Source organism: Schistocerca cancellata, chromosome 6 (assembly GCF_023864275.1).
Source record: "Schistocerca cancellata isolate TAMUIC-IGC-003103 chromosome 6, iqSchCanc2.1, whole genome shotgun sequence".
Lineage (NCBI taxonomy): Eukaryota > Metazoa > Arthropoda > Insecta > Orthoptera > Acrididae > Schistocerca > Schistocerca cancellata.
Window position 1 is genome coordinate 172,642,803 of NC_064631.1, and position 14,131 is coordinate 172,656,933.

Genomic DNA, 14,131 nt, shown 5'->3' on the forward strand with positions numbered 1-14,131 from the left:
CTCATCTGTTACATTCCCTTTTTGCGTAATACTAGTGTCGATCATCAATTAAACTTCGTGGTATTCACATTTGTTACTAGAAGTTAAAATACGATGATTGTTCTGTTATAAAATTATTGAGAAGCCACATCAGCCACTGTAATTTACGACAAGTTAAGTAATTAAAGATAATTTGGGGCACTGCAGACCATTCTGATAGTTTTCTCTTTTATGAAACTTAAACCTAGATTATAGATGTGATATGGCATAGGTCATCCTTCGATCAATTGTAGAACTTGGAAACCCATAGACGGAATATTCGTTCACATTTTTGTTGAACGCAGTTGGTTTTTATCATCCTGTGTTAAAATATTTCCTTTTATCAATAGTGCAATTTTATAAACAATGTTTTGTGAGTAGAATAAAAATTCCAGTGGTAAAGTTAACTGCTTTTTCGACGTTATTTTACCAGCTAACTATAAATAGGAAAGCCTTGAATCCCTTCCACTAAATTTCGTTGGTATTAAGATTCTTTCACAGGGAGTGTAGTGGAGCTGACGCTGAAATCATTAAGTATTTGATTATATCATCGCTAGTCTCACTGAACTCTTCTGAACTCTACACGTCATGTGTGGTCTGGCGTCTCTTACCAGCAACAGCTCCCAGGTTCAAACAAGTCAATTCCCTAAAACACACGCTCAGAGCGTCGTTGCGCGAAAGTGGTACAGAGACACGACATAGAACAAACAGAAACCACGCAGAATGTTAGATGTTCCTTTGTTTATTTTCAATTTTTATGTTATACACACTGCAAATCAACCGAAATAATGCTGAATACCTTTCACTTATTAATGTATTGTGTGTGTATGGAACTGGGCACCCAGTAACGACGGAGACGCTGCGGCCCACCGTAGGCCTCACTCGTTCACAACCCTACAACGGGGGCTGCAGTAGTCCACCCAACACGCCGCAGCCCCTCACCGAACCCAAGGTTACTGTGTGGTTCGGCCCGCAACGGACCCTCATAGGACGTCTCATACCAGACGAGTGGAACTCCAAATGTGCGCGTGGTAGAGTAATGGCGGTGTACGCGTACGTGGAGACAGTGTCTGCGCAGCACTCACCGACATACTCGTAGTGTAACTGAGGCGGAATAAGGGAAACCAGCCCGCATTCACAGAGGAAGATGGAAAACCGCCTAAAAACCATCCACAGGCTGGCTGGCGCACCACACCTCGGCACTAATCCGCCGGGCGGATTCGTGCCGGGGACCGCCACGCCTTCCCGCTCGGCATTACTTATTAGTACTGTCATGGAAGACATGCAACTAAATATAGATTCCTGCGAAAATGAAGACATGAAAAAAATAAATAAGAAATTACAATTTCATACGGGTTAACGAAAATAGCTGTAGACAAGTGAGACAACATTGTATTATTTTTAATCTCTGTAGACCTATGTAGCCATCGTTTCACTGACAATATATGTCTATTGATTCTAGGGCAAATGCGTTTATTCTTTAAGGATGTTTCGTCTAACCTCTAAAGGCAACTTTTCGAAAGCTTTATATGGTTTTTATGAACTGAGAGAGGAGCATTGAAATCATTGTCAAGTACAGGTTAGATACAACGAGAAATCGTTTTGCAGATGAGGCTTCCTGTTTGACACACCATGCGACTATAAAAGCTCAGCATTACACCGTCCACTGAAAATCCTTCATATCATATTGATGGCCACGACTGTTGTAACAATAAGTGTAAGGGACGTAGGCCGTTAAGTCCAGAATCGGAATGCTCCTTAGGAAAAATCACTGAGGGCACTGAGACAATCGCCCCACTGACGCACCTGGTTGAAGATACCCGTTTGGTAAAACACCATGTCCTACTGTGTGAACAAATTCATAACTGCCTGCTGATCATCCTCTTCCGACAGGAATCGTCGATCCTTCAAGAACTCTTTTAAAGGACGGGAGGTGTAATAATCGCATGAGGAGAGATGAGGACTATTGGGCGGATGCTAGAGTGTCTCCCATTTGGATAAGGCTGGCCTCTTGGATCGACCGGTTCTTGTGTCGATTCGCGACCACCACGGAACTTGGAGAAACACTCCACAGCGGTGTTTTTCGGACCCGTACGCTTTCTCCCTTCTCCAATGGATGTCTACCGGTGTTCGTCTTTCAGCAGCTAAGAAAAAGTAATAGCACATTGATCCTCTTTGGACGTATTTGGTAACAATGTTCTCATAGTTCACGTTTCTGCATTTACCGCACGCACTAATAGGAAGGGGGGGGGGGGGAGTCGGAATCGGTAAAGGTAGATGGAATTACTTTTAAAAACTTTTAGAGCGGGATAACTTGGATACAGTGATCCTTCAGTGGAAATCCAATGGAAGATACATTTATTAACATAAATTAAGGAACATACAATGGCGCTTAGAGCATTCATCAGGATTACTTATATAGCGGTTCCAAATCCTGAAATGTTTCACTCAAATAAAAAGAGAGTTAACGTTACTGATTGACGGCACTAAGCCAATTAGAAGATTCTTAATGAAACCGGCAAAATTTCTTTAACTACACTGAGGCACTAGCCACGCATGTTTTAAAAGAATAGGTAATAACAACGCACAGTGACATCTTTCCCTAAAGACAATGGGTTCAGCTTCAGGTTTGCGAAGTGTCCACCCGCTGTATTATCTTCAACCTAATGCAAAACCAACAGTCATTAGTGCACCCGACTAGATAATAAGTATGCACTATAATGTTGCACAGCTCCTAGTAGTAGCCCCTTTCAAATTATGTAACTGAGTAAAATCTGTGGACTACAAACATGGGCACTAGCCCCTTCAGTAAACCATAAGAAGTTAAAAGACAATTTTCTTACGCCAAATAAAATTTCTTACACCAAAATTGCATGAACGCGGACACTAGTCCATTGGAATTAACGACTGAAAATTAAAATCTCAAGTTCAGTAAGTTTTCTAAAATGACCTGGGATACAACCCTTTAAAAATTACAAGACACATGACCAATTCTGAACCAAGACACATGACCAAGGCTGAACCAAGACACATGACAACACACATTTTTAGATAAGGACTCTAAATTACTTAAACTCCTGGAAATTTTCCTCAAAGCAGCCCAAATATATGGCACAATGTGGTTATTCAAACTACGGCACCAGCCAATTTGAATTGCAAGTTAATAGGCCAGTTTTCCTTAAGTGCTATTACGTAAGTAACACCAGTAAAGATAATTTCAACACGAAATTAACAACCACATTGAGCAACACGATAACTGTCGGTTCCTCTTAAAAACTAAACCACTTAAGATTGAGCTCTACGTACTTGTCATCCAAGAGAACAACGCACGACTTTACTCTTGGAAATGATGAAACAAGAATACGTGATCACTTCACAGTACCTTGAAACGACAGCCACTTTCACAGCACTCTGGAATCAAAATCGTGTTTCCCATTCCGCTGCAGAAAGTTTAACAGAGTGTTTTGCTGTCAGCATAGAAACCGGCCGTCAGGAAGCACAAGCAACCAAATTATAACGTTAAGCAAGCACCATACTCAGGACGTTTCGTTGCTTACACATAAGATCTCCTGCTTCTACAAGAAATAACAGAAAGAAACATTAATGCACACTGGAGTCTGAAAGACAGCACCCGCCTCACTTCTTAAAGCACGAGCAAATATTCAACATGCAGTTAATGTGGTGCATCGAATTAGAACACAGCAACAGCTCAAACACTCGTGACACACTTCCAGTCGAGCACAGTCACGTCACTGGCCAGCTTTCGCTGCTCTCCGGTACATCAAAACAACTGCCGAATACCATCTACCAGGGCGCGGCCGCGTCCACCGCACGTGATTCCGTCAAACCTCCTTACAGGGAACCCCTCCGGTTGCCGACCCACAGATCACTGTTGAAGCGCACAGGCAGAAGGCTTTTTCTATGCTCCGAACGAGTACGACGACTGACTTTAGCCTCATCGATACAACTACACGGACACTAATCTTTTGCCTATATGTCAGTGCTTATATACCCACATAGCAGTTGCGCTATATTGCACACACGCTGCAGAAAAACCCTCAAAAGGAAACTTTTTTGATTACCCCTTATAGAAAGAGGCATAATATGTGGCACTTGCCTTCCCAGCGTCTGTCACAGTGTTTCCTTGCGTGATCAAATTTGAACAACAGATAGTATTTAGATATATTTATATGAGATCTCTTTAAAGGGGTTTATTATTTAACAAAATTTTGCAGACATTTGAATAAACTACAAACGCACTGAGGGCAACAAATAATGCAAACGGATTTAAATGAAAGGTGCCTTGCCAGAGGCGGAATTTCCGCATAAATTTCTCCAGTGTTTATAAATGTTTCAAAATAATCCTATTTCAAGAAAAAAATGGCAGTTTTCCAGAATTCTTTACACGGTTGTCATCAACTGAGGCAGCGGCATTGAAATCATTCTCACGTCTTGGCTGAGATATTCCCACAACACCACTTTGCAGATGACTTCCGACATATCTTTTCCTCTTCGGCACGCCGACAATACAATTTCAGCACTACACCACCCACTGAAAACCCCTTTTTGTGGGTTTCCAGCCCTGACTGCCGTAGCAAAAAGTAGAAACATACACTAAATATGGCACTTGTCTTCTCTACGTGTGTCACAGAGTTTATTCGTACGATGAAATACTTAACTTACTTACACGATGTCGTAAAAATAGTTTTATTATTTTACAAAATTTTGCAGATATGTAAATAAAATACAAACCCACTGAAAATAACACATAACGTAAGAGAATTTAAATCCAAGGTGTCTTGCAAGAGGTGGAATTTCCACGTAACTCTATCCAATGTTTAAGAATGTTGTCAAAAAATCTTACCTAAAGATACAAATTTATTTTCTAAGCGTTTCTTTGTGACATAGGACCATTTAGTTTATTCTGCGGTATGTGAATCTCAGTACAATCTAGATGACTCGATGTCATTGGCATTGACACTTGATCAATGTAACTGCCACGAAAGTTTAGGAATTTTTTTAAAAAAGAATCAGCGTCTCTGTTATATCGAATGATTTTCCAGCGGGCTCCTCTCTTAATTACACAGGATCAATAACAATTAATTATGAAACTAAACGATACAACGATCAGAGCGTGGTAGTTAATGCCACTCCCAGCTGCCTGTTACGAAAACAATTATTCTTTAATAACCAAGACATTCAGTATTTCCGATAAATGTTGCGTTATTTCTACATTAAACAGAGTGCGGCGAATCTTGCATTCACAAAATAATCGCCCTCCGCAAATTATTGTGAAATTGTTCCTGAAATAAATTCATCCCGCTTTTCCATATGCAAGTTAACTGACAACACGTGATTAATGGGAAACGAGCTTCGCATTTGTGACACCCTGTACCAATAGAACAGCGATTTATCATATGTTCGACGCTTGAGAGAAAATCACCGTTTGCTCGTTGCTTACGTCTCCCAATCTATAGCTGTTAAATTTAAATACAGATCCGTCACTATACATAGTCTCTTGAAAGGCGGCAGCTATCACCGAGCTCCAAAAATGCATGCAACCATCTACTGCCTCTATTCTTTTCTGTTTTTCCTTTTGAAAGAGTTGTAAGAAAAGCTATAATAGCCAAAATACTGTATCGATACATGGTAAATAAAGGCTGGCGTTACTGTAACGCGCAACAATCACTGCATTAGTCGACCACAGTATTATTGCATTTGGGAGTTAAGGCGGTTCGATCGGAGCATCACTAGTTTTTATCGTAGTTTTTGACGAGAATAACAGTGCGACGCGTTTTGTTTTGACACCACCGTACTTGTTTGCGGTAGCGTCCCCGCCTGTTTCTGGTAACGGCCACGGGAGGTCAAGAGCAGTAATATCGTGGTCGGGAAATGGACAATTTTGTGATACCACTATTTATGTTTTATTGTTTCTCTGCAGATGACTAGCCAAGCCCTCATCTCAGTGTTCAGCGTGTTGTTTGGAGACAAGCTGATCTCGATGGGGCACAAGACTACAAGTGCAGCCGTCATAATGAACGTCATGATGGCAGTCATGAACTTCTCTGGTGAGTGCGACAGATGTTCGCGTTACTCTTTTGTTGTCTATGAGTTGCTTTCTTTTGTTGCTGTGTATGCTGTACGCAGGTGTAGGTTCAGTTATTCTCGGATCTCAGCTATATCACACTGAACTGAGAAAGGGGTGAATCGAAGTTTCTTAACAGAATATGACAGTTCCGTCTTAAAACAAAGGGAAACTTCATCTATACCTTAGATCAAAACTGAGAGCTTGATGTAATTGAATTTGATGTTGGGTTAATGGTGTCTCAGTCAAAGCTATGTGACCATAGTTGATCTACTACTGACTACTTGAGTAAGTAAAAACTTGGAATTTCTCCAAGTGAAATTCCGTGTAAACCACTGCAGCAGCTTAGACAATCCAAAATTTGGGTTTAAGTATGTCAAATCGTTCCATTTCTACCTGTTTCATTATATTGAGCAAATAATCGTAAACTTGTGTTGCTACATACTGAATTCCTACCTGAAACGTTGACAGATCTAATAACGGATAATAAAGTCCATATTCTCCAGTAGTGTTGTAGATATGGATATTACTGTTCTTCTCAAATTATGACAGATTATTTACGACGAATTTGGGGCAACAGCCTTACCGCAGTGGATTCACCGGTTCCCGTGAGATCAACGAAGTTAAGCGCTGTCGGGCGTGTCCAGCACTTGGATGGGTGACCATCCAGCCGCCATGCGCTGTTGCCATTTTTCGGGGTGCATTCAGCCTCGTGATGCCAATTGAGGAGCTACTCGACCGAATAGTAGCGTCTCCAGTCAAAGAAAACCATCATAACGACCGGGAGAGTGGTGTGCTGACCACACGCCCCTCCTATCCACATCCTCACCTGAGGATGACACGGCGGTCGGATGGTCCCGATGGACCACTTGTGGCCTCCAGACGGAGTGCATTTATGAAGAATTTGAGTAGCAAACGTACGTATTGTGATGGTGCAGTTAAAATGCCTAACTCTTTGGAGGGGTAGCGACATGATAATTGCAGGTGAACGCCAAATGCTAATTTTACTGCTGGCTTTTGTGAAATCTGTGCTATCTTTCTAAGTGGTGTGTTAATCCAGACAATTATCTCAAAAGCCATCACTGAGTGGAAATGTGCAAAAGAGGAGGATGATTCGTTTGTTTCCAAGGCTACACATTATATGAAGAGCAAAAGTAGCTGAACTTAACTGTGTAAATATGCTTCCTGCAGTTCACGTTTTCATATATATATATATATATATATATATATACACTAAAAAAATTGGCGTATTTTACCCTATTTAATAATTCGTGTTAATGAGGTGCATCAAATGTTCTTATGACTTTACCTGTTGTACAGAATTCCATAAGAGTGTTTTTTCAAAATTTAGGGAGAGTTCATTTTCAAATAATCATTTCATAATTGTTTGAAAAACATGATTAACGATAACGATCTCTTCTGTTGCTTTCTCTATAATGGGATTTATTGTAATAGTAGTATAGTCTACAAAAAGTACCGCTTCAGCTAGTTGAATGTTAAGTGGAAAGTCTTTCACATACACCGGGTGTCTCTCCAAAGAGTTGGCACGGGCATTTTCTCTGGCGTTTCGGCGGCTCTTTTCAATTTTGTTTTTGCGTTGTGTAGCTGCAGTCAGCTCAAACAGTTACTGCTCATCACGTCTTCCACGTGATGCACATTGTCAAGAAAAAGCGTCGATTTGTTTCCCGTTAAAAAACAAACTTCTGTCGGAATTTTACGTGCCCGTTGATAGAGCGCTCCAAAATTAATCTAATCCGATATTTGTTTCATCAATGTGATTAACAGGAACAGTAAAATACGAAGAACATACAACAAACCTGCAGCGACTCAGCAGCTCTGCATACATAGCTGCAGCATGCAGTGCGGGCCGGCTTTTGCTGCTTGAGTACCGGTTATTCTTCGAGTTTCGCCCCTGTTAATACACTCCGAAAAAATAGAAATAAAAAAATAAAAAATAGAAATTAAAAAAATAAAAATAAAAAATATTTATCGCTCTGCACTAACCTGGGTCCCCTCTGCCGAATGCGCAAGTACAGTTCCACTTTAAAAATAATTTTGTTTGTAACGGAAAACAAACAGACACTTTGCATTTGACACTGGGCTTCGAACGAAAGACGTGATGAGCAGAATTTGTTTAGACTGACTCCACCTACACAATGCAAAAAAAATAAAAATTACAGCTACCTGCCTAATCGCTGAGGAAAATTCGAGTGACGATTACTGAGAGAAATAACCCTGTATAAGGAATAGGGGTGGACCCAAAATTGAAGCTCGTGGGACTCCCTTTGCGATTTCTCCCCAGCCACTAAAATTTTCTACCTTTCCAGCATTGTATGAATTATTATCACAACCTTATGCATTCGGTTTGCTAAGTAAGATTCAAAGAAATTATCTGTAAGAACAATCCATTCCACAACACTTGATTTTTTCTAAGAGTGTAACATAATCTACTTGCCTTGGAAAGATCAAAGTAAATGCTAACTGGTGATATTTTATTATTTAACGCACGTAATATTTTCTGAGTAAATGTATAAATAGCAAACTCAGTCGAGTAACCTTTCTGAAATCCAAATTGGCATATGCTAGGTAAATTGTTTCTACTAACACGTGAGACTGCTCTTGAGTACATTACTGTTCCGAACATTCTGGAAAAAGATCTGAGTAAGGAACTCGAACTTTTTTATAAGGAGGTTTAACATTTGCATATATGAATCTGTCTCGGAAAATTCGCCGGTCCCGTGATTATTACATATGTCCACAAAGACGGTACTTGTTTGAATAACTTTTTATAATTCTGTTATAAGTCTCATCAACACCATGTTATCATTTTTTACAGTTTTTATAATTCTACTAATTCCAGTGAAGGATGCTGGTGGTACTTCTAGTTGCTTCAAGTTTTGTGGAATGATATTTTAAATATATCCTGCTGCTTCTTCTACTGAACCATTATGGTGCTATGTTTAGAAAGCTGTTGTTAAAACTACTCGCAGCTTGTGAATTATCAGTCACCACATTGTTGTTTAGTTTAATTGTTAGGATATATCTTGTGTATTGACTGGTTGTCCTGTCTTCGATTTGGCAATATCAAAGATAATTTTTATTTCATTATCTGGGTTATTAATATCTGTTACGGCATAAAGAATTCTTGACATGTTAATAACTTTCCGTAAAATACCACAGTATGTTTTGTAGTAGGGAAGTAATGTTTGACCTTGACTTATTCTGGCCTATATATAAATTTTTCTCTTCCTCTTACATGACGTTTTAGTTACCTTATCTACCTATGACTTACTGGTTTCTCTAATGGAATTTTATGGATAAGTGGTTTGGAAAGTTACTTTCAAATATTGATACAAATTGAGACAGTAAAGTGAATTTGACATTAGCAACTCTTTCTGTGTACACCATATCCAATACCACATCTTTAACTGATTCTTTAAGGACTGTATTCCATTCTTAGTAACAAGCCTCACTGATTTGTATGAACCTACCTCAGGGCTTTGAGATTTTTTGTTGTTTATTTTTATTACCTGTGAATCATCATTACAAATATTACAAGAAAGGAAATTAACAGCAGCAGTAAACTGCAAGACGGCTTATAGTATAAGAATCCTAAATCTATACGACACTGTAATACGATACAGAGTGACAGTGACCACTGCTGATATATATGGATAAATAGCCAAATTTTTATTCCTGAAATAACCAAAATTATAAAAAACAAAAAATATTATGCAACTTTCCGGATGGTATGATGATGCAAACTAACCGAAATGGATCCATCACAATAAAAACTTTAAACTAGTATAATCTGGAATTTTTACACAATATCTATAAGAGATATCTTCAAGACTGTGGTGGGCCCATTGTACAATAAAATTGAGTTAGTTCAGAGTTCGATATTAAAAGTAGATTTTGGCACAATTCTATTGCCTTCGTCATTATAAGTCGCGTGATTATCCTGAGAATCGTATAAGAGAGAGTATCGCACCTCCACACCCATACAAATAACAATTTTTCGTCCCTCCATGTGCTAAAGTAACAGGGTGCGGAATGGATGTAGACAAGTTATCCTCGCCGCATGTTTTCGATGGAGTGTTCTAGTATGACATTACCTCAGCGATGGAAATAAAGACAAGCATATACTACCGAAAGCTAGTACACCTTAGTGTCTGATCTACCATAATCTATATTTTCTGTAAATTTCAGATTTCTAATGTTTAAGAGCTACGTACCATACAATTTCATGTCGGAACACAATTCCTCTGTAACTATAATTGTTTGATTTGACTGGAAAATACGTGCCTTTCCAGGTCTGTTCACCGGACCGCTGCTGAAGAAGTTCTCGATGCGACAGGTGGCTGTCACCGGAGGGTGCTTTGTGGTGACCGGCCTGGTGCTCACCAGCTTCGCCAATTCCATCATCCACATCATCATCACCTACAGTATCTTTGTAGGTAAGCGAAATTCATCGTGTTCAATACACTCACGTATCAATGACACAATCGACTTAACAGTATTCAGAATTGAAACCATTCTGCAATTTCAGAAAACCTAGATCCAGATGTTAATTCAAGACCTGTTGCTGCAACTGCACTTACGTTCTCATTTTTCCAATGCTTTAATCGAGTTCGTCCATTGTCAAGTTCCTCTCTGTGTCTGCATATCGTTGTGACGTCCCGTCTTTCGTTTCTTTTTGTTCAAGGTTTGTCTTTTTTATTCACACGTGTATAAATAATGTACTATTTACAATATAATGTTTCACTGTGTTACTTCGCAATTAGAGAGTGCCCGAAAATAGTTGTTACATCTGCATACACTCTACACTTTAGGTATTATGTCACGGTGAGGTTTATTTAAGTCTGTTTTATTTTCCTTTCCAGTGCAAAGTTACTTAACATTATATTGTAATAACACCTAAATTAGCAAAAAGCTTAAATTTGTAGCAAAATTATCGTTGCGAAAATATGTCTTATAACTGCGCCCAACAATATTCCTGAGTTGAGATCTTTGAGGAAAACGTATTACATGCACCAGAGAGTGCATAACTTCAACTAAGTGGATTCACAGAAAGTTGCACTATTAAGTATGTCATTTTTATACTTAAGCGCTTCGGAAGCAACGAGCACTGTATATAACAACATATAACGTACGAAATGGTAAAGATAAAATATGTAGAACTGGAAACTGCGTATAGGGAAAGGTATAAGATGTAATATAACGGCGCTCTGAAACATTTGACCGAAAGCCGACCGCATCTAAACGCATCTGGTTACAAACATTTGATATAATGGGGCTAAGAGACATTGGACCAATAGCCGGTCACGTCTAACGTATCTAGTGTAGCCTTCATGATCTCCTGAACAGTGGAGGTGCTTGGGCAGAGTTCACACTTCATGAGGTGGGTATTAGTCTGCTCTTGTCGACGATTGCACAGCAGCAGTTCGTCTTACAATCCGCATATATTCATGTTGCTTCTGGTTCTTGCAATAACGAAATGTAATCTGTTCAGAGATATCCACATGTTCCACTCCTCTTGACTTGGGAGAAGTTCTTCAGGAGGTTTGTATCGGTCTCCGACATTTTTTTTATTACCACATTTCTACTCTGTTTTTCTGCAGTGAATTAATGAGATTTTCTATTGAAAGCAGGAAACTACTGATAGATTCAAGTTGGCAGCCGGCCGATTGGTATACAAAGAGGGGCTGGGCCGTAGATATAAGTGCTTCAGTTTTTTATTTCTTGACCGCATCAACGCGTCTGATGCTGGGATAAGCGATACCGGCTACGCCGTATAGCTTGTCAGTCTGCGTTGATCTAAAACAGTCTGTGATGATGCGGTATGGTACGTTGAGTGTTACGTTCACTTGTTTGGCACTGAGTTATAGTATACGCGATCTGCATATTTCGCAGCTGACTAACATGACCATGATGGTGTAGTCCTTTCTGTCCCGAGTTATGCAACTCATGTAATGCCGGCTACTCGGGGCACTATGTTGTTTCTAGCAGCTACTTAATCATTTGTGTTCATGTAGCGTTTACTTAAGTGTGTGCTCAATCTGAGGTGCCACCGAAGTATTTTGTGGTTGCGCGATGCTCTGGCCCGTAATATCTCCCGTGATACTTGTTGTGTCTTTGAATACCGTGAAAAACATATGTTTGAGTTGGGTTTCCTTGTAGTAGGCAGGCAGTTGCTCAAGAGTTTCTGATAATTTCTTCTCCATGGTCTCAAAGTGAATTGCATGAGCGTAACGCAACAGCCGTCTAGCAGTAATTTATCGTAGATCGCTTGACCAACGAAAGGTACCTAACGACTCGAAAAAAACGCAGGTCATTCCCGTTTTTAAGAAAGGCCGTAAGACAGTTCCACACAATTATAGACCTATATCGTTGACATCAATCTGTTGTAAAATTATGGAACATGTTTTATGCTCAAGAATTAGTGATTCGGCAGGCATCAAGCCGATAATCAAGTTCCTCCCACACTCGGCGCAGCATGTCCCCATCAATGAGTTCGAAAGCATCGTTGATGTGAGCTCGCAGTTCTGGCACGTTTCTTGGTAGAGGGAGTTTAAACACTGAATCTTTCACATAACATCACTGAAAACAAGTCTCGCACTGAACGCATTCTCTTCCATGAGCTGTTGCAACCGCTCCGAAAATTCAAAGCGTATGACTTTGTCATCGGGTGTCAGGGCTTGTAGCAATTGTAAACGGTAAGGCTTCTGCTTTAGCCTTTTCCGTAAGATTTTCCAAACCGTCGGCTGTGGTACGTTTAGCTCCCTGCTTGCTTTATTCGTCGACTTCCGCGGGCTACGCGTGAAACTTGCCCTCACGCGTTCAACCGTTTCTTCGCTCACTGCAGGCCGACCCGTTGATTTCCCCTTACAGAGGCATCCAGAAGCTTTAAACTGCGCATACCATCGCCGAATGGAGTTAGCAGTTGGTGGATCTTTGTTGAACTTCGTCCTGAAGTGTCGTTGCACTGTTATGACTGACTGATGTGAGTGCATTTCAAGCACGACATACGCTTTCTCGGCTCCTGTCGCCATTTTGTCTCACTGCGCTCTCGAGCGCTCTGGCGGCAGAAACCTGAAGTGCGGCTTCAGCCGAACAAAACTTTATGAGTTTTTCTACGTATCTTTAGTGTGTCGTGACCATATGTCAATGAATGGAGCTACAGTGAATTTATGAAATCGCTTCAATCATTTGTAATAGCCCTGTATATATGGTCTAGTTGAAAGCGTCGGATGCTCTTTAAGGCTGTTCGCAGATGATGCTGTTGTTTGTACCAAAGTAGCAACCCCACAAGATAGTAAGAATTTGCTGAACTACCTGTAGAGGATTGATGAATGGTGCAGACTCTGGCAGTTGACCCTTAACGTAAATAATGTAACGTATTGCGCATGCATAGGAAAAGAAGTCCACTACTCTACAGCTACACTTATTGATGAAAAACAGGCGGAGACAGCGTCTGCCGTAAAGTATCTAGGCGTAACTATCCAGAGCGACCTTAAGTGGAATGACCTTGTAAAACAGATTGTGGGAAAAGCAGACACCAGATCCATCGGAAGAATGTTAAGGAAATGTAACTCATCCACGAAAGAAGTGGCTTACAGGGCGCTTGTTCGTTCGATTCTTGAGTATTGTTCATCTGTCTGAGATCCCTATCAGGTAGGACTGAGAGAGGAGCCAACGAAGGGCGGCACGTTTCGTCACAGGATCGTTTAGCTTGTGAGACAGCGTTACGGAGATGCTAAACAAACTCCACTGGCGTTGTGCTTCACGGAGGTATTGAGTATTGAAATTTTAGGACAGCGCTTTTCAGGAGTCGGGCAACATATTAATCCCACCCCCCCACCTCCCCCCTACATTCGTGTCGCGCATTGATCACGAGGAGAAAATTCGAGAAATTGGATCCAATACAGAGGCATACCGACAATCATTCTTCACACGCACTATTCGCGAGTGAACAGAGTTGGAGGGATCAGATAGTGGTATTGAAATTACCCTCCGCCACAAACCATT

At 40.4% G+C, this 14,131-nt stretch overlaps 1 protein-coding gene across 1 annotated transcript in view; it reads left to right on the top strand.

Moving 5' to 3' along the window:
* The window catches only part of LOC126088232 (monocarboxylate transporter 2-like), an 87,318-nt gene that overhangs the window by 13,879 nt on the left and 59,308 nt on the right, over positions 1–14,131 (top strand). Inside the window, exons 3-4 of the mRNA XM_049906360.1 lie at positions 5,960–6,086; positions 10,417–10,560. Coding sequence (XP_049762317.1) covers positions 5,960–6,086; positions 10,417–10,560 — 271 coding nt within the window. The remainder of the gene's footprint in view (positions 1–5,959; positions 6,087–10,416; positions 10,561–14,131) is intronic.